This window comes from Micromys minutus (genome assembly GCF_963924665.1).
Source record: "Micromys minutus genome assembly, chromosome: 9".
In the NCBI taxonomy this organism is placed as follows: Eukaryota; Metazoa; Chordata; class Mammalia; order Rodentia; family Muridae; genus Micromys; species Micromys minutus.
The window spans coordinates 27,224,874-27,251,436 of NC_137978.1; the positions used below are offsets into that span (position 1 = coordinate 27,224,874).

Sequence of the window (26,563 nt, forward strand, 5' to 3'; positions counted from 1 at the left end):
CTTTGCCTTGGAGCCTCATCTAAGTTGCCTAGTCTTTCTCAGTTTCATCTATTTTCATACTTGGGCCTCAAACTCTCTGCCCCAAACATAACAGTTCATTAGATTATCAGGACACTAGATTCGTACTATTGAAATGATGTTGAGCGGGGCTGTGGGATGAAGAGGGACCCAGGAGCAGGTACTCATCAAATGCAGCCAGAGTCAGAATGGGAAAGCCCAGAACATTTGCCTAATGAAAGTATCATTCGGGCTCTAATTTTAGCTCACTTGATTGGGGACGCCTCTGACCCACCTTCAGGCATCGCAGGAAGGGGAAGAGGCAGGGAGCAGAAAGACTGATTTATGGGAAACGTGGATATTTTCCTTTCTTAGCAGCTAGACGGGGCCCTCACTCCTCACCTCTGCTCGCAGTGGTATAGATTAGGAAGTCCAGGTCTGGAGATCTGACCTCACCCATTTTGCCTGATGCTGTGTGGAGGAGCCCTGCTGCAATTCTGCTCCTTCAGGGAGATAGGGTGCGAGGGTGTGCCTCCTAACGCACTTCCTTAGCTTTCCCAGCCATGTGACACTTAGACGTCCCCTATGTCCCCAGGCTTCTTAGAGCAGGCAATCCCCATTTGGAAAGGATCTGTCCATAAATCTCAAGTCCCTAAGACTGTAGACCAGTGAGTAGCCATCAGGTACTGGCAACAAACGTTTTTCTTCTTTCTTTCTTTATTAACCTTATGAGTTGGCAAAGGATTTCTGGAACAGGATTCTTGGGAAATTAATTAATGCCTTCAGTCACTTCAGGGTGGCACTTCAGCCCCCCCCCCACCCCTACACACACACAGCATTGTCTGGCAGCAGGGACTCTTAGAAGCTGGAACACTTGGACAGCAAGCCAAGGGTCTCCCTTGGGAGCAACTATTCCTGAGGGAAAAGCTGTACTGGGATAGGGTGTCATGATGACACACGTGAGCTCCCTGCATCCCCCAGGGGTGGGATCAGCTTCCCCAAGTCTCAGTCATTTACATTTTCATTGCGTATGACAGGACAAGAATAACTTTCCTGAGCTGCGAGCGTGTTCCAGGCTTTTGACTGTAGGGATTTCCATATTGCCTCCTGCGAACCTTCAGCAGAGGAGACCGAGAGAGAGACGGAAGTCAAGTGTATAGTCTGAGGACCTTAGTAAATTATATTTGGTCCTAGGTCTACTGACTCTAAAACCCAGGCTCCTTCACCTCTCCCAACCTGCCTATAGGTTTTGGCCTCAAGGATCCTGGAAGTAGACATTAGATGGCCTCATTGCTCAGCCTATGTGAGCACAGACTAGATGGACACCTCGTTGACCTTTCTAGCCATGCCAGAGAAAGCAGAAGAGTCTTGTGTGCAGTGGCTAACTAAGCAGGGTAGATCTGGAATGGAAGTCCACCTCTGCTCCCTCCATAAGACTCTCAGCAAGAGACTTACACATTCTGGGCTTCGCTCTCTGTCTGGGAGGAACCCACCAGCACTTCCCGACCCTGAGCCTGGGGAGCCACGCCTAGAACCTGCTTTGGGGAAGAGCTATCACAAGAGAGACAGGCCTTTGATGTACCTGCCCTTCTCTGGACCCTAGAATACCACTCCAAGAGATGACTGTCACCTTGATCTCCTTGACCTCTTTTGTCCTGGCCTTCCAAGAGCCTCGTCTCTTTAGGGGTGAAGGGACCAGTAGCAGGCACTGCTGATTCTTGAGAGCCTGTAATTAGAACTGTCTATTTAGGGACACAGCAAATGCCTTATTAATTATAAAGAAAGGAAGCAGACAGATTGTTTAATCATTGTCCTTGTTGAAAGGTTATGCTGTTAACTGTATAAATATTCATTAAAAGTTCAACCGGCTGCCTGCTGCCCTGGGGGCTGCAGAGCCAGGCCTCCAAGGAGGTGCATCTGGCCAAAGGCTATTTCTGGCCTCGGCTTCAGGTAAGAGAGTTTGGGACTGGCTCTCAGTCGTGCATGGTGTGATGGAAGGGCAGGGCTTTTGTCGGGCTATAAACTTTTGGTTCAGAGGAACCCAGACTCTATCTTTCGTATGCTGTGCATATTTTGGCAAGTTACTAGATGTCTCTGATCCTTAGGACTGCTGCCCTCTTCAGTCTGGGAAACAGCATTGCACTGTCCCTTCGAGAACGGTACTTCTGGAATCTACTCAACCTTCTTGCCTGTCAGGCAGGGTTCAGGGTGGGGGCGGTGATGAGTTAGTTCTTAGTTTTTGTTTATTAAAACAAAATGCCACCGACTTGTTGTAAATTATAGAAATCCATTGCATATAGTTCTGGTGCATATATAGGGCATCCACGGATTGGTGTTTGGTGAGGGTCCATTTCTCACAGTGGTTGCTTTCTCACCCAGATCTTCATAGTACAGGGGCATGGGGTCTGCCTCGAAGATCTATATTATATTATAATATATTATATTATATTACAGCTTTACTTGTGTATTGCATGTACATAGTGCTGTGGCCCATAAGTCCATTTTCATACAGATGTATAGTGTGTTATTCCTTTACCCTTCCCCCTCCTATTAGCCCCTTTGTTCCTGTAGGTAATTTTGCTTCTGTTTTAATGTCATACACACACACACACTAATTTTATATATGTATATAAAATTAGAACCACAAATGAGAGGGGACATGCAATATTTGTCTTTCTGAGTCTAACTTAATTGCTTAATATGATTACCTCCCATTGAATTCATTTTCCTGAAAATGACATAACTTTGTTCTTTCTGGCTCAAAAGAGAAAACGAAAGAGAATCCCAGTGTGTGCGTGTGTGTGTGTGTGTGCAAGTGTGTGCATGTTCGTGTGTGTGTGTGTGTGTGTGTGTGTGTGTGTGTGTGTGTGTGGTGCGTGTGTATGTTTTATCTATTCTGCAGCTTCTTTTCTAAGAGGAGTTCTTTTCTAACTCCATTGGTGAGGGTGTTGCTCTCAGTGGCTTTATTGCCTCCTAGGTGAGGTGGAACGGGAAAGCCAGCTTTGAACTTGAGCAGGCTGACCCACTTACCTCCATGTAAGTGTGGCCGTGGCCCTTTCTACTCCCCTGTGAGGCTCAGTTTTATGAGTGGGTGGTGCCTCGTGCTCCCTTTCTCCTCCCACCTGTTGCTTTCTTGGGGGGCTGCAAGGTGTTACAGGGCGCCGTGGCGTTACATGAAGATGAAGTACCATACCTTTTCAGTATGCAGATTGTTACTCGGGGTTCTTCCACAGAGGTACCCCGGAACTGCTTTGGCTAAAACTCAAATGCAGGTCCAGGGCCTGGAGCAGAGGCTCTGTGGTTGAAAGTACTTTATGCTTTTCCAGGGGGCCTGAGTTCCGGTTCCAGCACCCAGGGGTCTGACTCCACTTTCCCCCAGTCAGCACCCGTGTACACATAGCAGACAAATTCACTGGAAGAAAAATATAAAACTTTTAAAAATGCAAATTCCTTGACCCTCAACATCTCGATTCACTCACCATGACCTGGGGCCCAGGAACTTGAGCTTCTAATGGCTGCCACCCCCGCCCCCAGTTCCGACCTCTTGGTTAGTACCTTCTGAGAGTCAGCTGGTCAGTTCCAGCTGCTTCATGTTCCGAGGCATCGGGAAGCGCTCGTGGCTCTCCAACATTGATGACAGACGTGCTCTCCCCAATTCCCCCTCCCCCTTCATCACCCCCACAATTCACCACCCCACAAAACAGCCCAAAGTGGCTTTTTGGGTTTCTCTGTGTAGCCCTGGCTGTCCTGGAACTAATTCTGTAGACCAGTTTGGCACTGAACTCAGAGATTCGCCTGCCTCCACCCCCTGAGTGCTGGGGTTAAATGTATGTGCCACCATCTTCCAGCAAAGGTGGCCATTTTTACAGCTCAGAGTATCAGCGCTTTCCAGAGCTCTACCTGACAGTTAACTTCATGTAGAGTGAACTCCGTGAGCGCCATGTTCCCAGCAGACTGCCCTGTACTCCACCACAGGTGTCCCATGGGATAGCTTCGGGATCTGCTCTCCTCACACTGCAACAGTATGTGATCACCTGGGGACCTTGATTTAGACACCTGCCACTGCCCCTCCCCCCTCCCCCTGCTCCTCCCCTGCCCACTGCCCCTCCCCCCTGCCCCCTGCTCCTCCCCTGCCCCCTGCCCCTCCCCTGCCCACTGCCCCTCCCCTTCCCCCCTGCTCCTCCCCTGCCCACTGCCCCTCCCCTGCCCCCTGCCCCACCCCTGCCCACTGCCCCTCCCCTTCCCCCCTGCCCCTCCCCTGCCCACTGCCCCTCCCCTTCCCCCCTGCTCCTCCCCTGCCCCCTGCCCCTCCCCTGCCCACTGCCCCTCCCCTTCCCCCCTGCCCCTCCCCTGCCCACTGCCCCTCCCCCCTTCCCCTGCTCCTCCCCTGCCACTGCCCCTCCCCCTCCCCCTGCTCCTCCCCTGCCCCTTCCCTGCCCACTGCCCCTCCCCTTCCCCCCTGTTCCTCCCCTGCCCACTGCCCCTGTCCCTGCCCACTGCCCCTTCCCCTGCCCCTCCCCTGCCCATTTTTCTGTGCCTTTCTTGCATCAGTCCATTTTTATTCATCTCTTGTGGCCTTTCATTTCAGCCATAGAAATAAAATGAGAGGAAACAAATCATAGATCAGAGCGAGACATGAATCACCCTTCTTCTGGGGGTATAAAACTGCGCCCAGTCTCTGGTATCAGGCAAAGCTGCCAAATGCCCATGTCATTCTCGTGTGTGTGTGTGTGTGTGTGTGTGTGTGTGTGTGTGTGTGCACGTGTGTCTGGAACTCAGGACTTAGCGCCATGTCTGCTACCCAGCAGTGCTCAATTACTCATTGACTGGATAAACGAGACTGGGAGTCTCATCGATTGCATGTGGATGATGATAACCGGGGACGCGTAGTAAGCCTAGGCTGAATGGTCTAAACGTTTTATAGACATTAACCTGGTCAGTAAAATGATCCTATGCAGCAGGTCATTGGCTCACCCACACTTTGTTGACACAAAGAGAAGTATGTTAGGCCAAGGTCACGTGGCCAGCGAATGGCAGCTCCGATTCCAGCCGAGGCAGCCGGCCTTCAGAGCTGTGCTGGAGGCTGACATAATCCTCACCCCGCTGCGTTATTATAAAGACTAAATGGAAGCATCTAGCACTGTGCCTGGCATAATCATAATCTAGACCTGAGGCCAGGACTCCTGCGCACCGCGGAGGGCAGCAGGGAGCCAACCAGAGGTCGTAGGTGCATCTGCCTCAGCTGTCATGTGGAGTAAGAGCTTCCCCCAGTCCTGAACAGGGTACTCATTCCTGCAAATTGAGAACCAACCCAGAGGCTCCAGGCCCCTGATGGAGTCAGCCTCTGATTGTGGCTGCAGTAATTATAGCTGCAGAGTCCCGCTGGGCCCGGCACGCGGAGGCTGCTCTCCGTGGTGGGCTCGGCCCCATCTTTGCAGAGACTGAGATTGTTGTTGCTGAGGTTTTGATGAGCCCTCCACAGGTTTAGATCACAGTTGCTGATCTGGAAGGTAAACTGAGGTCCAGTTAGCCATATCTTACCCAGAGGCACACAGTTGGGACATAGCAAAGGTGGGATTGTTAGATCTTAAAGAGGAGATATGTAGGGGCCCTTGGGTCAAGAAAGACTTGGGTGCCTTAGACTAGGAGACCCTGAGAAGGTGTTAGGCAGGGTTGTGTGGGGTGAGGTCAGATTTAGGACACAGCAGGCCTTCAGAACAGGTTGGCTTCTGATGAAGACATGAAGCAGGAGTGCCCTAGTGGACTGCCAGGGACTTAGGCCAAGCAGCAGGACTGGGTGGCACTATGACCTGAGTCGCTCTTAACTAAGCTGCGCACGGACGTCTCTCTACAGCCAGTGAAGAGTGTCCCGCCGAGAAGTTAAGCTGCGGACCCACCAGCCACAAGTGTGTGCCTGCTTCGTGGCGCTGTGACGGAGAGAAGGACTGTGACGGCGGAGCAGACGAGGCCGGCTGTCCTACCTGTGAGTCCGGGGCCAGTGGTCAGGCAGCCTCAGGAGCGCTGACCTCTTCTTGGGAGGGTCGAGAGAAGGGAAGTGTAAGGATGAGAACATTAGAAACAAACAACTGGGCACTTAGGAGACGTTTTCTTCTTTCATCCTCATGACCACCCCATGACTAGCCATTACCATCCCATTTAATGGATGAGGAAACTGAGGCTCAGACAAGGGAGGAAACATGCCCAAGGCTGAGGGGTGGAACTGAGGTTCAAATTCAGGTCTACACACAGCTTTTTACCATGTCTGACATCTGCTCATCCATTCTACAATTCTACTGTTCCAACTGATCTCCAAGCAAGAGCAGGGGGACGGAAAGCTGGGCTGTCTAAAATGTGGCGTGCTGTGCCAGGGTACTGGCAGCACTGGGATAGGGCTTGTGCTGACGGACTCTCAGGGTGTGAAGGACAGTCACTGCTGACATCTCAGGCTGGGGCGCATGTCACATGCAGAGAAGCAGCCTCAGCAGGGACAGATGGGACTGACCATTGGGACGGTTCCACATGGCTGAACTTCAAACACAGGATTATCTCCTTCTCAGAGAGCAGCCCAGCAAGGTTTGGGCTGGGGGTTCGAGGAGAGGGCCATGCGTGGCCTGGCTCATTTTACTTCTCTGGGTACCTACCGTATGCCGGGTCTGGAGTAAGGTTCTGGAAGGGACAATCAGGTGACCCCACAGTGTTTCCCTGGGGACTACGGACAAGCTGTGTTACTAGCCTGGGCTGAGATATCCCGGTTATGGGGGGTATATGCCCGACCTTACCTTGGTCCAGGAACTCTCTTGTGGAGGGTTGGTGGGTCTGAAGCAGGAAGTGTGTGGATGGGGGCAAGGGTCCTGGCTAGGATCGACACTTTAAAACTTCAGTGATCTCATCCACCCATGACAGCCGCCCCCAACAACCCCAAACTTGTAGTCACATGACCCAGTATAAGGCTACTAGCCACATTGCAGGTAGGACATTTGAGGACAGGAACATTTCCTCTTAATTAAAGAAACCAAGCTGAGAGAAGGTCCTGTCGGGCTTGCTGTGGCCTGGGCAGGGAAGGAAACCCCTTCCCCAGCTCTCTGATAGTTCTCCAGTTCTGTTCTGCTTGTAAATGTGGGGAGTGGGGGCCCTGGCTTTGTTGGTGGGGTCTGCCAGTCACTGTCAGCTTCAGAACCTCTCTGGGAATCCATTATTACGAAGCACTTCCTGTCAGGACTCCCAGAAGACGGAATCTTCTCTCCCTAGGCTTGTATAAACTGTCTAGACAGGCAGGCCGTGTCAGCAGCAGCATCTTGGGGACTGGGGTACCAGAGAGCATGTGCTTTTCCCTCTGGTGCCACCACATCCCAAAAGCCCGGGGGGGGGGAGGAATGCAGCCATCAGGGGCTCAGTAGAGCTGTCAGAAGAACATGGCATGATCTGCTGACACTAACACAGAAGACAATACTTTATGTTCAGTAGCGGTGAAAATTGACATCTTGTCACCAGAAAATAGAAACGTGGGTTCCGGACGCCCCCGTGTGGAGAGATGAGGAACTGCTACCACCATATTGGTGGCAGTCATAGCCACAGTATTTCTGACCCCCTTGAGCCCCCAGGGTGGAGCTCTAAAGAGGGGGAGAAGGTAGGGGATGCCTTGAAAACAAACCAAACCAAACAAATGAAACAAACAAACAAACAAACAAAACAAGAAAGCTGAGAGGATAGGTCAGAGTAGAAGAAAATGCTCTGGACCCTGAGTTCTGGTTCTCATCACCTGTAACCATGAGCAAGGTGCTCCCGTCCGAGCCTCAGGCTTCCGGTCTTTAACAGCAGGGCTGGCTGGCCTCTAAGGTCTTTCCTGTGAGCTTCAGACTACCCTATGCGATAGAGGAAGCCCAGGCCACAGACAGGGCCAGAGCTGTTCTTTAATGACTTCATCCACACCCTACAAGGGGCCTCTGTGCCCGTCCTTAGACTAAGGAAGTATGAAGGATGGAACCCAGACATGTGGGAGAGGCACACAGAAGGCAGGCTGGGGCAGATGTGATGGATGGAGGTGAAATTTGGACCCATGCAGTGGAAGAGCTCTGATTTAGAGCTAGACGCAGTGGTAGGCTGCAGGGTGTCCCAGAAGATGGAGCAAGCAACGTGAACAAAACCGTGGAGTGGAACGATGGGCCCTGGGCCTAGCAGATCGTCAAGGGGGCCATAGCTGGGGTATGTTCAGGAGTGAGGTGTGGGGACCAGGGTCGTAGATTCCTAGCTGGAGAATTAAATAGCATCCACAAGCTGGACACACAACTATGCCACAAACGGACGAGCCCTTGCCCTGTCATCTGGTGTCAGTCCTGTACAGATGGTTTCCTATCCTTCAAGACAATAGCGCTCTGTAACCTTAGAGCCCCTCTCTGCCCCACCATGTTTGCTAGCTGCAGGGCAGAGATTCAGAAAGGGCAAGTGTGGTCAAGTCAACAGCAGGACCTATGCTGTAGCGAGGGTCAGAACTCCCCGTACCCCTGTATGAGAAACCACGGGCTGGGTCGCAAGGGATAGGATCCGGCCGGCCGACCGGCTCTCTGTCCTGCGCAGTGTGCGCCCCGCACGAGTTCCAGTGCAGCAACCGCTCCTGCCTGGCCTCTGTGTTCGTGTGCGACGGCGACGACGACTGCGGCGACGGCAGCGACGAGCGCGGCTGCTTGGACCCCGCCTGCCCGCCCCGCGAGTTCCGTTGCGGAGGAGGCGGCACCTGCATCCCTGAGCGCTGGGTCTGCGACGGCCAGTTCGACTGTGAGGACCGCTCGGATGAGGCGGCTGAGCTCTGCGGGCGAGCAGGCCAGGGGACCACAGCCACGCCAGCAGCCTGCGCCCCCACCGCCCAGTTCACATGCCGCAGCGGCGAGTGCATACACCTGGGCTGGCGCTGCGACGGCGACCGCGACTGCAAGGACAAATCTGACGAGGCCGACTGCTGTAAGCCCCCTCCGTGTCACCCAGCCCCACCCAGAGCCTGCTGCTATGACCCTCCTACTGGGAGTACAAACCCTGCTTTAAAAGACTTTACACTGGGAGAATGAAGTGACTTGCGGAAGGTCACATGGCTGCTAAGGAGTGGAGCTCAGGTCTGACCCCAGAAGCCAGGCTTCTTCACCGGTACCTTTGTCTTTGCTGTGTGGCCATTCCATCACACCTGTTGCTGTCCTTTTCCGTTCCAAGGAGTCTGGCACTGGTCCCTCCCCCACCCCTCCCCCACACACCTCTGTCCTAGGACTGCCTCAGATTCTGCTGACTGGCCCAGCTATGTTGGGTCCCTTCCAGGACTTTGGCAGATCCCCACAGCTCTTTCTTTATCAGGCACAACTCACACTGTGCTTTCTTCCTCTGTGCATTCCCCCATCTCCCTGCACCTGAGCTTCTGGGAATGGGCTCTTAGTCTCCGGGCTCCCACCAACACCCAGCACAGTGCCGGGCTCGGGGAACGTTGACTAAAGGGACCAAATCACTGAGTCCTGAGCACCAGGACTCAGCGGAAAACCTCATGTCTGTGCTGAGGTGGTGGTCAGGGAAACAGGAAACTGGAGTGCTGTGTGACCTTTGGCAAGGCATCCCCCCTCTCTGAGCTTCAGTCTCCCCATGTGTACACTAGAGATGTTTTGGGTAGGTGTCCTCTGAGGCCTCCTAAGCTCGGACACTGGTTCATTCTTTCCAGGGGCAGATGGGGCAGGAGGTGGGGGGCGGGGGAGATGTCCTGGCGCCACGTGGGTCCTGACCTCTTGCCCCGTCTCAGCAGCACCAGGACCCTGCCGTGAGAATGAGGTCCAGTGTGGGGATGGGACTTGTGTGCCTGCAATCAAACGGTGCAACCAGGAGCGGGACTGTCCGGACGGGAGTGACGAAGCTGGCTGCCTGCAGGGTGCGTGCGGTCACGGCAAGGGTCGGCGGCCTCTGTGGGGAAAGGCTCGGAGAGGACGGAGCTGGAGTTCTGCCCTTGATCTCTGAGATGATTTTTACCCCTTCAACATCCCGTACCTCTATCACTGGAATTCCTTCCCATGGGGGTCTGGGCTCCAAGAACTGGACTTTTGATTAAGGACTTTGTAAACGCTGAAGAGGGCTAAGGCAGGGCACTGCCAAGGATCTAGCCTCCCGGTTTCTCTCCACACCCGAGCTTCCTTGTGGCCTTCCTGACTAGGTCCCAGACTTGGCAGACTGAAGCCTGCCCACAAGAGCCTGCCTCTCAATCTCAGGTGGCTCTGCTGGTCGACACCTGCTCCGCAGGGATAGAGGCCCTACCCACCCGTCATCTGAGAGGGTTCATTTCAGTGGGCAAAGAGGCAGTGCACCGTATCCCAGGCCCGTGGGGCAAACATCCCCCCTTGGGACTCCCGGGACAGACAAAGGCCCCTGTGTGGATCTATGAGGATGTCCTGTGAGAAGAGCACGGCCCCACTGTCTGTCTTAAGGTCCCCTAAGAGACCCGTTAGGGTTGGCCTTGCTTGGCCCCGCCCAGCCTTGTGCTTCCTACCTACCTGTCTCACAGGCACTGTCCACTCTCTTGTCTGGCCCGACAGAGTCAACTTGTGAGGGTCCCCGCAGATTTCAGTGTAAGAGTGGCGAGTGCGTGGACGGCGGGAAAGTGTGTGATGATCAGAGGGACTGCCGGGACTGGTCGGATGAACCTCAGAAAGTGTGTGGTATGCTACCTGTCTACACCTAACGGCGGAACTAATGCTCTCTCCGTGCTCCTTCCTGGCATCCACGCTGATGCCCTCTTGCCCTCTAGACCATGTGCTCTTCCATAGCCTTGCACCGGGCCATTTGCCACTGGGATCCCCTGGTCTGTTTTGCTGCAAAGCCCCAGGGCCCTCTTTTGCAGTCTACATGCTCAGATTAAGCTGCTTCTCACAAAATCAGCCTCCTCCTCTCAGCCACATACAGACTGAGTGTGCACCCTTTCTCTGTGCCCTGCTAATCTAGCCATGGCCTTGGCCCTGACCTCTTCCTTGCCAGGTCGCCTTACAAAGTAAAAGGCTGGAAGAAGCAGCCAGGGAGTCGGTTAGGAGTGTATCCCAGCAGCACAGCGCAGCCGGGCTGGGTGGCAGTAGGGCTCTCCCAGAGTGGGCAGTGTCGCCGTTCCTGGAAGCCTGAAAGAGCTCAGAGTTGCAATCTACCTAGAGAGAAGTAAGGTGAGCCAGTTCTCCAGGGACTAGTGAGGAGAACAGAGGCTCTGAGCTGAGGTGGAGCAGGAGCCCATGTGTGTGCAGAGGAGTTTGAGTCATCTCTGCTTGTCTCAGAGTTTAGAGAACTGGACCAAGGAATCCCCAGATAACAGAGTCAGATCGGCCCCTTGTCATCTCTCCTGAAAGGCCACCCGCATCTTCCCTCCTGGGCACTCACAGCTCCCCAGGGTCAGCTTCTTTGCTCCCCTACTGGAGATGTAGATGAAGTCGGACACTGAGAGCCCACTGAGCCTCTGCCTGGGTTTGCAGAAGACAGATACCCACTGCCCACAGGCCTTACCTGGAATAGACCCAGAAGGGGTTCGTGGAAGAGGAGCAGATGAACCTTCTCCACAGCACTCAGATCTGTAGTTAGCCAGGGTCTACTAACCTGCCAACCCCGCCCTATCTTCTGCATGACACGTCAAAGAAATATGTGCCTGTTTGTGTCTACCCGTGTTCTCTCTGTCTGCTGGTGAGAGACAAGTATCCGTGCCCACGTCTCTGAATTACTGCATTTGTGCGTCTCTGCCTGCTTCTTTATCTCTGTGGAGCCTGAAGACCTGTCTGTGACCCTGCACATAAGCTAGTGTGTGTGTGTATGTATGCACGAAGGTGTGTGCATGCAGGTATGTGTGTATGCATGAAGGTGTGTGCATGCAGGTATGTGTGTATGCATGAAGGTGTGTGCATGCAGGTATGTGTGTATGCATGAAGGTGTGTGCATGCAAGTATGTACCGTGATGGGGGGGTGACATCAGATGCTACCTCCAGCCTCTTCCTTCCTCTCTGGGCTACACAGAATTAGAGAAGGACAGGGGCTCCCTGTAGGCCTTCCAAATCAGGAATAAACTAACCAGGTCTCCTAGCTTTCCCCTCTCAACCCATGTTGGCCTTGGGGCATTCTATACCTTCTCTCATCAGAAGCCAGTCGTGTTGAGTGCTCCCTGGGCAGTGCCACCCTATACATGCTGGGTGGCTGTGTCCAGTAAATAGAACTGGGGACTGCCGAGACCTGCAAGGAGAGAGGAGGGAAGTGGGTGGGTGCGTGACTGTGGCAGCGTGTGAACAGGAAAACAAATGGATGGATGGACCTTGTGGGATAATAAGACCCAAGACAGGTAACAGAGGGTGTGAGTGACCAAATGGTTCCCAGTAGGTACTCTCCCAGCAACCAGTTTGAAGCTACCATGGCTCAAACCACCTCCAGAAGTCGGGCTTCCCAGGGTTGAGCCTGATGGAGCTACTCCCATTCCCCCAAAGTCATGGGTTCGCTGTGGTCTTGTTCTTTCAGTTCCACCAACATTCCAGGGAAACAGGAGGAGGCCCAGGGGTAAAGGGGACATCCCCTAAGCATGGCTCCGGCTGGGGGTGCCCACAGCTATGCATGGCCTGGGATGGGCAGCTCCGACCAGCGGGGTGCATGGCCGCGGCTGGCTCCGCTCAGCTCTGCTTTGCTTGGCTGGAGTAGCCTGGTGGGAGAAGGGTTGGCATGGTGCTTCCCCTGGCTTGTGGGATTGACTTTCTGTGATTCTAAGCTCAGAAGGTGCTGTGAGAACTTGGTAAGCCTAGGTCCTGACCTCCCTAGGACCCTCCAGAAGGTGGTGAGGGATCAGAGAACAAGGGACCAGACCCAGATGGCCTCGTGGCCTCTCTCCATTTTTTACAGCACTTGGTAACATGGTAGTTCAGTGAGACGGGTCAGAGAAGGGTTGAAAAGGCTCCATGGCGTAATCCTGGACTTGACCATTGGCATATTTAAAAGATAGTGTGGCCTAGAGACTCAGCTGTAGCAAGTAAGGGCATTCTGCACTGTCTGACTTCTGCCAACTGGCAAACTAACTCTGGGCCCTGCCTTGAGGAGGCACACAAATAGTAGGGAACCAGAAGTCAGCAGTTTACTGAGATCTGAGGGGGCCTCTGCACCTTGGCTGACCCCACGAGAAGTGCTGGGAAAAGGAGCAAAGCTACAGGAGGCAGTTCCTGGAGGAAGAGACTTGTAAGGGCAGCAGCATTCCAAAGTGGTGTCACCTGCCTCCGGAGCTCCCCCCCCCCCCCGCCCCAAACCTGGAGATGGATGCACAGAGGCATTCAGAAGGCATTTGGGGGATATCCCAGGGGTGGACATTAGACATGCAAGCTTAAGCTTAAAGGTTAGAAGGAAGAAAGAACTATAAAAACTGTGTTTGTGAAAGACCTCAGAGCTCCAGGTAAGACCTAGCTGCTTCCAGTCTAGTAGTGGAGAGAGCCCTGGCCTAGGAGGGCCAGGACCTGCGTTTCCTTTGTTCCACTGGCCCTGTCTAATCATGGCGCCTGCCCGCTGATCCTCCTCCTTCCCAGTCACCTGGCTATTGGTTCAATGCAGCTTCCTGGTTTCCTGGTTGTGGGTGTCTGCTGCCCCAAGGCTTTGCTTTGCTCTGGGCTACTTCCCTGCCTGTCAGAAGACTTCAGCAGCCCGTGTCCCTCCCCAGGGCTGAATGAGTGTCTGCACAATAATGGTGGCTGTTCCCACATCTGCACCGACCTCAAGATCGGCTTTGAGTGCACATGCCCATCCGGCTTCCAGCTCTTGGACCAGAAGACCTGTGGTGGTGAGCCCTCCCCCGCCCACCTGAGCACATGAGGGGGCTCCTGCTAGTTCTGACTTCTGGTCTTTTCCACAGATATTGACGAATGCCAAGACCCAGATGCTTGCAGCCAAATTTGTGTGAATTACAAGGGCTACTTTAAGTGTGAATGCCACCCTGGCTATGAGATGGATACGCTGACCAAGAACTGCAAAGCTGTAGGTACGAACTTCCTAAAGGACAGGGAACAGCTCTTGGGGGGGGGGGTCTAGAAAACACCAAACTTCCGCATATGTGAGGAGTGGTTAAACACACATGTACACACACAGGAAGCAAGTGGGTCACACACAGTGTTCATTGTACAAGTGAACATCACATACATGACCCGCTGCATGACAGACACACGTGATCCGATGCATGCTAACGCCCACAGGCATGGTTAGGACCATTCATGACAGCCTGCAGCTCACACTTGCACGGCACAATGCATAGGCACAAGCTTGGACCCCAGAGCCCATATAGGCAGCTCACACAAAGAGCAAGACGTGTGCACTTCTCTATACTGATCCGTTTATCCAGCTGATGTAATTACTTAGTCCTTCATATGAAATGCAGCAGCCCTGCTGTGGGCACTAAGATTCAGTCAGCAAATGACACAGTATGCCTCCTAGTGACTGAGATAGCTGAAATAAAAATAAGATAGCTAAATAAAATAAGCACGTGGCAGACGGCAAGGAAGGCTGAGGGAAAATACAGTAGGGAGTAGAGATGAAAGTCTGAGAGAATGGTAGGTTATGGTTGTAATAGAACAGTCAGGGGCGCTCTCACTAAGAAGGTGATATTTGAATGAGAAGTTGACGGAGGTGAAGGGGCGAGCAGGAACAGCATCCCAGGCTGAAGGAGCAGAAAGCACTAAAGTCCTAAGCAGGGCGCATGCTCAGATGTTGAAGGAACTACGGGGAAGCTGGTGTAGTTGGAACAAGGACATTAGGAAGAGCTCCCCCAGAACCTTCCAGACCATTGTACAGACAGACTTGGTTTCTCCTGAGTCTGAGAGAAACCCTCAGAGGGTTCCAAGTGGAAGGGAAATGCATTGTAACGTTTACGCTCTGCCTGGCTCCATTGCTGAGAACAGACTGCAGAGGGCCAGAGAGAAGCCACGTGTTGCTGCGGTACTCCAGGAGAAAGGCTTGGAGCAGGATGGTTGTTGAGGAAATATTGAGAAACAAACGTGTGTGTGTGTGTGTGTGTGTGTGTGTGTGTTGAGGGCCAAGCTACAGGGTTTGCTTCTAAATTTAATGTGGGATTCTAGAGAAAAATGAATCAAGATTCCAAGGACAAATAACTGGAAAAAAATAAGAATTGCTATTTCAGTGTACGAGAAAGATGGTGAAAGAGGCAAATCTGAGAGGAATGTCCACTTGCTGCAGGTTGTGTATAAGAAAAGTGTAGCTCTTCACACGGAGGTATTGACAAACAGTTCAGTCAAGGTCTGGATTTTCACACAAATGCTTGATAGAACGCATAGTTGACAGTAACACAGCAGGTACAACACTTGATACGAAACCGATAAATCCCCAGTACCCCACCCACACCATACTCTAACACACATTCACGCGTCACACGGGACCTGTCTTTACTTCCACTTGGGACAGGAATGACATGGCCCATATGTAGGCAGTGCCGACATTCTGAATATACACAGCAAATCATGTGACATCTGAGGTGCAGTTATACAAAAACTCAAATCAAACCCTGTTGCTGACACAGCCCTCAATAAAGTTCACACGATGCCCTCTGCCCCAGCTTACCACCTCAGAGAGGTGAGGTTGTGGCTGTAGTTTGGGGTAAGGAAAGTTCTGGTTTGTAGGTGACAGAGCAGGCCTAGAACGTAGCTTTCCGTCTGGCGCTTCCAGTACTTTGAGCCCCATTTTCTGGCTGTTTGTATCACCGCTTCCCTCTTACCCTTTGCCCTGAAAGTTTCCGTCCCTACACACATTGTATCTGTGTGTACACTACACAGCCCCGGTCAGTACATGGTTCTGGACTGCACCCATCCTGTCCCCATTAGCCTGGCACAGATGCACAGAAACCAGACCAGGTGGCTGACAGACATGTGTACCGGCAAACATGGGAACTGTGCCTGAGAATTTCGTGATACATCTCAAAACCACCTGCGGGTGGTGCAGCGAAAGGTCCTTAAAGACCTCTGGGACATCGATCTTCAAAACGGAAGTCGAGTATCTAGGCCCCACCCATGTGGTCTTCTGAATCTTACTCTAGATTCCAGAGTCTAAAAATAGGTTTTGACTATACATGGTCAGTTGTATGTTCTGTCCAGTGCATGTATGTGATTTGTCAGATGCCACATGTCCTACCTCTGTTGATGGCTCAGCAAACTTCATCTAGCCCACTGAGCTGTCTTTCTGGGACCTTTATGAGCTTTAGGTAGGCCGTTCTTGCAGGATGGCAGGTGGAGCCCCAAGCAGAAAGGCTGGTAGTGTCTGGAAAGAAGCACACGGACTCGGTGCGGGCATGAACACACGGGGAGTCATGGACTTGGGAGCGTGTACCTAACAGAGCATAGAGGTTCTGCTGTGTGCTGGTTCCCATTACTCATCTGCCCTGCTAGCCTTAGCCCCACTTCCTGTAAATCTCACCCAGCAAACGAGAGGCAGAGACATGGTTTCTAGGCCCCCTGCTTTCTCCATTGACACTGCTTTCTTGCGTGGCAGCTGGCAAGAGCCCGTCCCTCATCTTCACGAACCGGCACGAGGTGCGGCGGATAGACCTGGTGAAGCGGGACTACTCGCGCCTCATCCCCATGCTCAAAAATGTCGTGGCACTGGATGTGGAGGTAGCTACCAATCGAATATACTGGTGCGACCTTTCCTACCGAAAGATCTACAGGTGAGTGTCCTGCACAATGCAGCCAGGCCTGAGAAGCTTGAGGGAGGGGCGGTTTACAGAGAGGAAGCCTGGCCTCTGCCTCTTAGGGCAGAGTTGGGCTTGAGGGGATACAGACTCACAGCTGGATCCATGCGTCTGACCCCTGGTGACCTCGCCATGAAGTGCAGGACAGAAAAATGAGGGAAGGGAGAAACCTCCCCTGGGAGAACTACAAATAAGATCACAGACCTGTGTTCTGGACCCTGGGGACTCAAGATGACTACGATCTGGCCTCTGGCTGAGATCCACTTGGCAGGACTGCAGATAACCAGGCATTGGGTAGACATTGAGTCACTGTAGAAAGATGGAATGGATGGGTGGGAAGATGAGAAGACCAGAGACTGCCAAGTGTGATTCACTGACATCTGGATTCCTGCCTACACACACACACACACACACACACACACACTGAAAGCATGCCTACTACATACACAGAGGCAGCTAGAGTCTGTCCAGCAAATGTGACCGGGAAGCAGTGTCTAGTGAGAGCCTGGGTGTGGGGCTGGATGAGGCATTACTTGAATTAACTCACAGGTTAATTGGGGGCCTCAGAAACCACAGCTGTGGCCTTCTTTGGGATGGGACACATGGGAGATCAGGTATCAGGGGCTGGGCAGTCTGTGATTGAGGGACAGGCATAGGGACTTGCAGTTTGCTATGCACTGAATAAAGGTGCCCATGTGGTATCTAAGAGTGCTCTGCAGTCTGGACCTTCAGGGACTTGTCAGCACTGCCCAGTGAGGGCTGCGGATGGCAGCAGGCAGTGTGATCAAATAGAGCGCCGTGGGGGTGGGGCAGACGCCAGTGTAGCCTGCTCTCTCTGCACTGCGCAGCCTCCTGCAGACTGCGTCATAACCTCCCCCTCAGCGCTTTCTCTTCCTCCCCTTCCTTTGAGACCATTCATTCCGCAGCAGCCACAGTGACCTAACATTCCCAGCCATGTCCTTGGACTCATTCAGTTACCTGTCCCTTGCCCAAGATACAATCCCGTTCCTTAGCAGTGCGCTCCGAGCTGTCAGGATACGGTTCTCGCCTGAACTCATTTCCGGTTTTGCGTCCCATAAACCAGCTCTGCCACACCAAACACTGCATCCTCTCCGGGTATTCGCACTTCCGCGCTTGCGTGGACTGGTCTCTTAGAGTGTTTGGTTCCATCTTTTGTAACCCCTGGTGAGCCTAAGTCCTTCAAGACACAACCACAAAGGCTTCTCCCACTCTGCAGGGTGGTGCAGTCTCCATTTTCCTGCTGCCGTAGGCTTCCACACTGCATTGTACCTGCCTGCAAAGCTTCTTCCCCGCACTAACTGAGCTCCTCCAGGCCAGAAACTAGCCGGTTCAGACCGTGTTCCTACCCTGGTGGCTCCAGGAATGTGTTGAGTGGAGATTAGTTTCTCTAAAGCCCACTGCTATGGCCCAGAGAGAGGACAAAGAGGGGAGGGTTGCGGAGGCAGCTCCACATGGGCCCGTGGGAGGAGCATCTGCCCATGGCCAGCCCTGCTTTCTCCTAAGCGCCCCCATGGACAAGGCCAGTATACCGGAAGAGCAGGTGGTCGTCATTGATGAGCAGCTGCACTCCCCGGAGGGCCTGGCGGTGGACTGGGTCCATAAGCACCTCTACTGGACAGACTCGGGCAATAAGACCATCTCAGTGGCCACGACCGATGGACGCCGCCGCTGTACTCTCTTCAGCCGTGAACTCAGTGAGCCCCGAGCCATTGCCGTTGACCCCCTGCGAGGGTGAGTATCTCCACACAAGCTTCCCATTGCACCAGCGAAGGCGCTCGGTTCTCCTGCATCTACTCCAAGAGCTCTCAAAGGTTCTAGAAGCTTGTGGGCCAGTCAGACACAGGGAAGAAAGTCCAGATGGCCCACGTCTTCTTTGTCCTCGGCCAAGGTTTATCGGGCATTAGTCACCAGAGAGCACCCTGAAGTCTTGGCTCATTCATTGTATCACTAAAATGGCACATCTTAGAATGCCATAAACTAGAGATCCCTGGTAGCTTTAGAGATAGAGGCCTTTTTCACGCTTCTTGTCCATAGGTATCTGGTAGCTGCCTAACCATTTTCCGGGACAGAGAATTCATTTCTTTTTCATGGAACCTATTTCATTATGGAATACCTACCCATTACACCGCGGAGCTTTTCCTCTTAACCCCAAATCTGTCTCCCTATAACTTTCCCCAGTGGGAGTTACACTCAGTACAGTAAGATTCGAGGACCCAGGTCCCTAGGGCTGTGCTGCTCCTAGCTCCTCACCCTTCCCCACCCCTGCCCTGAACCTTGTTGCCCAGTATGTGGCCCCTTTACCTAGGCTACTTTGCTCTGGCCCCAACTGGGTGGGGTTAGGAGCTCCCTTAGTGGAAATGTTCCTTCCTCCTCATGAAAGGCTGAATTAGTAAGAGTGAAGCCACTGTGACCTCTAGTGGAAATGAGGGTTTAGGAGCAGGGACCTGAGTGAAGACAGTCTTCTACTTCTCTGTAAATCAGGAGATGTGTGGGAGGGGTCTTCCCACACAGATGCTCTAGGGTTCTGGTTAGAGCTGCTACAATGAGGGCAGAGCTCGGAGACCATTCGGCTGAGACTAAGTAGGTTACGGGCAAGTTGAGCTTTCCCAGACTCTTATGGGTTAAAGGTTAAAGTGCCTGTTCTAAGATTTGATAGTTCCAAAGGACGAGATTTACCTGCTAAATATGATCTCCAACTCTGCAGTGACTCACTGAACCTTTGTGACGCAGACCACTCCGACTATCCCGAGCAAGAAGCTAATTTGGGCTCTTCTGTCTTTCAGGTTCATGTACTGGTCTGACTGGGGTTTCCGAGCAAAGATTGAGAAGGCTGGGCTCAATGGTGCAGACCGGCAAACGCTGGTTTCAGATAACATTGAGTGGCCCAACGGAATCACCCTGGGTGAGTCCTGCCTGTCTACGTGAGTTGGGAGTCTAGAACTGATCCTGACAACTGTTAGGAGTCCCATGGGTCTTGTGTGAGGGTCCCCTCATGGTGGCCAGTGTCTTTGCTCCCTTAGGCCAAGTTCAGTCTGAGGCCTGGGAATGTGGGTAGGGGGGAGTGCAGTGGAGCAGAGATGTAGCTGCAGTAACTGGTGTCTGACCTCCTGCCTCCTCCCCAAGACTTGCTGAGCCAGCGTTTGTACTGGGTGGACTCCAAGCTGCACCAGCTCTCCAGCATTGACTTCAATGGAGGCAACAGAAAGATGCTGATTTTCTCCGCTGACTTCCTGAGTCACCCTTTTTCGGTAGCTGTGTTTGAGGTGAGCCCCATAGGGGTAGGCATGACCCTGTCAGGAAGCTGAAACCCAGAAAAGGTTTGTTCAAATAGGATGCTTCCAGATTTCTCCAAAGGGAAACAAAAGAACGGGGAAGCCATCTGACAGGTGTGTATAGACTCCCAGAGCTGCCTCCACAGAGGCTCAGTCTGCCTAGCAGCCTTTTCTGTGTTCTCCCCAAGAGCCTTCAGAGAAGGTCACACAGGGAAATCGCCTGGCACGGATGCTTCCTCTGTAACTAGCACTGTATCCCACGTACAGAAAGAGGCGGGGAGAAAGGAATTATTTAGTGTACGGCACATCCTGAGAGATGCTATGCAGTTTGTCTCATTTTTGTAGATCTTTGCCAAATCCTGGGGGTCCTAGAAATAAATTAGACACTACCCAAGGCCTCAGGAAGCTCCCAAGAAGGAAAAGAAGCAAGAAGCCCATTTGCTCTGACCTTAACATCCTTTCTTTTGGGGAAATAAGGAAGCAGAGCTTACACACAGCTCTTCCCCCAAACTAACCCTGGCATCAAGGGAAGGGGAGTAAGGAGGTGGTGGTCTGTGCCGGGCAACAGCAGTGTTTCCTCAGAGCAGCCTCAGTCAGTACTGATTGAACTTGTGTGCAAAGCGTCTCTTTTAAATCTATCCCCTGCTTCAACTTAAGTGTATGTATGTGTACCTGAGCATCTCCCTGGCATGTGTAAAGTATGTATATGTGCATGAGTCTGCATGAATGCACCAGAGTAAATGTGTACACACACTCCTGTGTGTGCACTTTTTTGTGTACATACACTAGAAGGTATTACTTCAGCATGATTATGTCTTTATGACCTGTGCGGGCGTGTCTGGGTCTGTGGACAAGATGCATGGTTGCACCTGTAATTGTGGATTTACCTACAGTTGTGTGTCTAGCCTTCTATGGACTAACCCTATAGACTTGTGTTCCTTCCAAAAGGCAACAGGAACTCAAACACCCCTTCTGATCCTAGTCCCAGGTGTAGACACCCAATCTTGGGTTTCTTTTGGCTCCAGGAAGTAAGCTTTGCTCAGTGGCACAGAATCCCCTAGTAATGATCGAGGACAGAAGGAAGCTAGGAGACTTTGCTTCATTGTCAGAGGCAGAGTCCTCTGAAAACCTGTGGGCAGGGTAGACAGCGCTGAGACCAGTTCGTCCCGTCTCCGATTCGGGACTAGGCCCTAAGACTGGGATGGAGTTTAGATTCTGGGCTTCCTATCCCTCACATCCGTATTCTACAGGACAAGGTATTCTGGACAGATCTGGAAAATGAGGCCATTTTCAGCGCAAATCGGCTCAATGGCCTGGAAATCTCCATCCTGGCTGAGAACCTCAATAACCCTCATGACATTGTACTCTTCCACGAGCTGAAGCAGCCACAGGGTAAGCAGTGTGAATAAAGAAGCACACAGCATCCTGGTTTTGCCCATACTATAGCAGGTGCTTATTGAATTTCTCAACAGCTGAGGAAACCGATGTTGGATAAAACAATGTTAGCGGGTAGAACAAAAATCTAAACTCGGGTCTGCCCGACTGCCGAGTTCCTTCTGTCGTAGCACTTCAGCGTGCGTTCACTTCTTTCGCCCAGTTTGCAGTGTCATAAACTCACGTGTCCTTATAGTTAGCCAGGTGGCTCACTGGAAACAGTCTAATAAGTCGTACTGCAGGGCTGTCTCATCTGCTGTCACAACCAGCTGTAACCGGTATCGGCCGCCAGGGTAAGGGAGACAGCAAAGAGGGGCAAGAAGATAAAGGTTGGTGTCTGATTCTAGTTTAGAGATTTAAAGCAGAAAGAGACCGCAGGCACACAAGACAAACGCAGTGGGGGAGGGGGTAGTTTTAGTTTGGGGATCAACACACCTCAATTTCAAGTCTGCCTCCAAGCTTCCCAGGGTTGTAACGTTTACACGTGTTCTCTGAGCGTAGGCTTCTTTGTCAGTTGGGGCCATACCACCCACCTCGCAGAACTGTAAGAATGAATGAGGGTAACGATAAAGTCCCAAGTACTATGCCGGCAGGTGCCCAAGTAGGGAAAGATTTTTGTGCAAGTCCAGTTGGTGGAATCTCTATTGGTGGACAAGAGGACCTGGCATGGCCTGTCAATCTCCCAACATGCTCTGTGTCTGCTCCTCCCCTTGCTATTAGCTGCGGACGCCTGTGAACTGAGTGCCCAGCCCAACGGCGGCTGCGAATACCTGTGCCTTCCTGCTCCTCAGATTTCCAGCCACTCTCCCAAGTACACATGTGCCTGTCCTGACACAATGTGGCTGGGCCCAGACATGAAGAGATGCTACCGAGGTTAGTGACAGACATTGCCCTTGACTCCTAGGACACAGTATGCTCCGGGTTTTCCTCCATCTTCCCTGGTTGCCTCTCATGTTTGCACATTCATCTTATTTAAACTTGAATGTGTGCTTTCCTGGCCCCTCCTAGGGCTTCCCCTTCTCCCAGAAAAGTGCAATGTGCAGAAAGTATTTTTAAATTCCACTTCCAGGAAGTTTCTGGAATCCCTTGAAAACCTCAAATTAATGGCTGAGAGCGCTTGTTGCTCTTGCAGAGGACCCTGGTTCAATTCCTAGCACCCATATGCTGGCTCACAGCCAACCTTAACTCCAATCCCAGAAGTTCCGATCCTGATTCCTTCTACTGGCCTCTGAGGACACCAGGCGAGCTCGTGGTACACAGGCAAAACACCCATAGATATAAAATAAAGTAAACACATCTTTTTTTAAAGTAAAAAAATAAAGAAAACTTTGAGTAAAGAGCCCTCGATCCTCGCTGCCTGTCTTAGCCTAGCGCACTGCATAGACACTCTTGAGTGCAATTGTAACTAATGGTGGAACAGCACATCATCCTCGTAAGTGGGGTTTGTTTCCCAGTCTCCATGTACAGCTGTGGCCTTTGGTTTGAGCGTTAAGTCTGTTGCATCCTTTCTAATGTCCAGATTCAATTGTTTAACAGGAAGAATTTAAACCTAATGATGTAACTATAGGATAAAATGCGTCCAGATTTGCATTTTCTCCCGCTAACCTTTTACAGAGGCCTCTTCCACACTTGTTTCTACAGCACTGTTCCGCGGACTCATCCTTCTCAGATCAAAGTGAAGTGCTAGGACGATCATGGCCCATTCAGGGCGATGGGGGAAAGTTCTGAGCTAACTCAGCAGCAATAATTTAGGCACTAAAGTAACAAACTGCTCTGTCTTTTCCCCTCTAGCACCTCAGTCTACCTCAACTACAACCTTAGCCTCTGCTATGACAAGGACAGTACCTGCTACAGCGAGAGCCCCAGGGACAACCACCCACGACCCTACCTACCAGAACCACAGCACAGGGACGCCAAGCCAGACAGCTGCTGTCCCTCACTCAGTTAACGTTCCTAGGGCTTCCAGCACCAGCTCATCCACCCTGAGCCCTGCAACCAGCAACCACTCCCAGCACTGTAAGGAAGTCGGCTCTGCATTTCTCATAACTTTGGGGAGTCCTGTGGAAGCCAGGATGAGGGTCGGGAGTGGCTGGGAAGAGAGATCATGCCAGAATTACATAATGTCCTCCTCTTAGAAGGAAGCAAGAGCGAGAAGGGGCCGTCCTGGGATTGAGGAAACTTGGGTGTCCATAAGTTTGAAAGGGTCTGGAGGCAAACCATTTATTCCATCTCTAAATGTCATTGTCCCGTCCCCTAAAAGGAACAATTAATAAGCCACACTCTGCTTGCTTCTCAAGATGGTCAGCAGAGGCAAACGGTAGTGGTGGCGCACATCTTTAATCTCAGCAAACAGGAGACAGAGGCAGGTAGATCTGAGTTTAGGCCAGCCTGATCTACATAGAGAGTTCCAGGCTAGCCAAGGCAACGTAGTAAGACCCAACCTCAAGAGAGGGAGCTAGGCAAAAGAGGCTATTGTGAATGGACATGCCCAGCTGCCTGGATGTATGTCAGCGTTTCATGTGTTTCTGAGGTGGCTGTCATCAAATTTGAAAAGCTCTGATCAGAGCTCCCAGCAGCCTTGGTAAGCTGTCCAGACAGTAATGTGAAGTGTGACCTGCTTGTGCCTGTTTCCAAACCCTAGGATAGTTAAGCTTAGCACTTCTTAAGTCATTGGGAGCAGCAATTGTCTCTGTTGGAACTGTTCTATCTCATTAACCAGAAAATGCCTTTATAATTTCCCGGGGTGGGGGGTCATTTCAGATGATAAACCATCTCTCACATTTTTTCCACACATGGCTGGCCCAGAAACCAAGCGACATGGTGACATAGTCCAGATCAGGGCTATTTAGCCAACAGGATCTAGATTCTAAGAAGAGACTGTTGAGGCGGCCTGGAGTTTGCAGAGGTGGAATTCCATTTCCTCTCATCTGGGGCAGAGCTCCGAGTGCTCTGGCAGGCCTCAGAGTGTGTTCTAGCACATCAGAGCAAGGGGACAGCACTGCTTTCTGTGTGTGTGTGTGTGTGTGTGTTAAGGACGTATGGTATGTATGTGTGCTTGCTGATAACTTTGGGAGTGCTCTCAGTAGTTCTTCATCTGAATTCTTGAGACGGAGCCTCTCACAGACCCTGGAGCTCACTGATTCAGCTAAACTGGCTGGTCAGTGGGCTTCAGGTCTCCTCCTGTCCCTCCTTCAGTGCTGGGACTTTGGGCACATGCTTCCATGCTTGGCTTTACACGTACTGAGGAGCAGAACTCACATCCTCATTCTCAAATGACCAGCACTTAACCAGTGAGCCACTGGTAAGGAGTGCAGCTCTCTGGTTCGTCAGAGTCTCTTGAAGTGACATGGAGAAACGGCTTGAGGGGATGGGTCGAGGGACATTGCCAGTGGCTAGCCATTCCTCTCATGTCTCAGAGAGCTCTCATGAGATCCCAGGGCCTGATGCTGTACAGGTGTCAGGGAAGATGGCTGTTAGAGTTAGCAAAGGATACTTATTTAAAACATAGTTCATTTTATAATCACTCTTCAGTTTAAGAATGGTCTTTATTGTGCCTTTAACAACAATAACAAAGATCCTTTCTTTAGAGATGGGGGTCTCACTATGTAGCCCAGGCTAGTATGATCTTGAGGTCTTCTATCCTTAGCATCCTGAGTGGTTTGTGATAGGCATGCACCATCGTGCCTGGCTAACATACCTTTTTAAATGTAGCTCTTAGAATAACTACGACCCCCACATTGCCATCTTGAATTAGGCAATGCCAGCTAGACATTGTGTGAAGTATCTTATATCGGTTTTCCCATTTAATCCTTAAAAATTTAAGATCAAGAACTATAATATACATTATATGCTAACATTATATTAACTTGCACAGTGTCATACAAGTAATATGTAGTAGAGATAGAATTTGAACCGAGGAAACCTGACCCAGAGACTTATGTTCCCAATTACACTCTACGACATTCTAGTATATCTCGTTTTAATCTCCTAGAACAAGCTGGTAGTACATAGACCAGGCAGACCATCAAAACAGTGTAGACATGGATTTTGGTGGAAAAACACAGCTGCCCCCATCAGTAACAAGGAGACCTAAGCTCTCACCTGCTGTGGAGCCCCCAGATTCCTACCATCTTGATGCTATGAGAAAGAATGAGACTTGGGTCATGAGTCCTGAGTTCAAGTCCCAAGTCTGCGTTTATCAAAATTTAGTTTCCTGGATGTGAAATAACCTCAGCCAGTCCTATTTTCCCCTGGAGTTTTGATGAATTTTAGTAAGGCTGAATTAATACACAGTAACTGGGAGCATCGTCTTAGAGCAAGGACAAGAAGAGGTTGGGTGGGTGGTCCTTACGGCTTCAGGGCAGGCAGGGCTTGGATTCAGTGATGGAGCATTATTCTGTACATGGTGTTTTACAGATGGGAATGAAGGCAGCCGGATGGGCTCAACAGTCACCGCTGCTGTCATTGGAGTCATCGTGCCCATAGGTGAGTGTGGCCCCAACTAGTGGAGGGCAAAAGGACTCTTTGTCCAAGGTTTGGGAAAGGCACTGAAGGGATAAAGGGGATAAAGAACTGTGCGTGCTGCCTGGTTCAACGTGGGTTCTTGCCCTGCACACAGTATTCTTCAACTTCTGCACCTATGTGAACATCCAGGCACATCTCCCTGCCCCGCCCACCTCCACACCCCACACTCACTATGTGAAGACAGATGAATGCTCCTTGGGGACTAGGCCGGTGTCTCTTGCTCACCACTCTCCCACATGCCACATTATAGGATATTATGTATTTGTTAACAGATGAACCAGACTGCTTGTCATTTCTTGAGGAAATCATCCTGTCTTGTTTTCTTTCTCTTTGGTTTTCAATAAACATTTATTGAGCAGCTACTATGTGCCAAACTCTAATAAGGAAAGGGAAGGTAGTTAAAGGATAAGTAAGACAGGGTCCTATCCTATAGATGTCTAGTCTCTACCTAACAAGATTTATGGGTAAATTGCCACAGTATAGTTAAATGAAAACACCTATTATTTGATTTCCTTTGCAAACTCAGATAAGCTCATGCTCAAATCATGGTAAAAACTGTAGCACCCTCAGGAAGTCTATTATTGTAAATGATGAAATTGGTTCATCATTTATT

The 26,563-nt window shown here is 51.5% G+C and overlaps 1 protein-coding gene across 11 annotated transcripts in view; it reads left to right on the top strand.

The window, feature by feature from the left end:
- The window catches only part of LRP8 (LDL receptor related protein 8), a gene marked incomplete at both ends in the record, with an annotated part of 67,684 nt that overhangs the window by 33,527 nt on the left and 7,594 nt on the right, over window positions 1-26,563 (top strand). For 2 of the 11 annotated variants that reach the window (XM_080921311.1, XM_080921312.1), the window contains 13 exons: window positions 5,852-5,980; window positions 8,572-8,952; window positions 9,770-9,892; window positions 13,670-13,789; window positions 13,862-13,987; window positions 16,501-16,675; window positions 18,224-18,451; window positions 19,504-19,622; window positions 19,844-19,983; window positions 21,243-21,384; window positions 22,147-22,299; window positions 23,218-23,442; window positions 25,843-25,911. In XM_080921311.1, the coding sequence (XP_080777437.1) occupies window positions 5,852-5,980; window positions 8,572-8,952; window positions 9,770-9,892; window positions 13,670-13,789; window positions 13,862-13,987; window positions 16,501-16,675; window positions 18,224-18,451; window positions 19,504-19,622; window positions 19,844-19,983; window positions 21,243-21,384; window positions 22,147-22,299; window positions 23,218-23,442; window positions 25,843-25,911 (2,130 nt within the window). Of the gene's footprint in view, window positions 1-5,851; window positions 5,981-8,571; window positions 8,953-9,766; window positions 9,902-10,550; window positions 10,674-12,492; window positions 12,532-13,669; window positions 13,790-13,861; window positions 13,988-16,500; window positions 16,676-18,223; window positions 18,452-19,503; window positions 19,623-19,843; window positions 19,984-21,242; window positions 21,385-22,146; window positions 22,300-23,217; window positions 23,443-25,842; window positions 25,912-26,563 lie in introns of all 11 variants that reach the window. The other 9 variants (XM_080921307.1, XM_080921304.1, XM_080921308.1 and 6 more) reach the window with 9 other exon arrangements.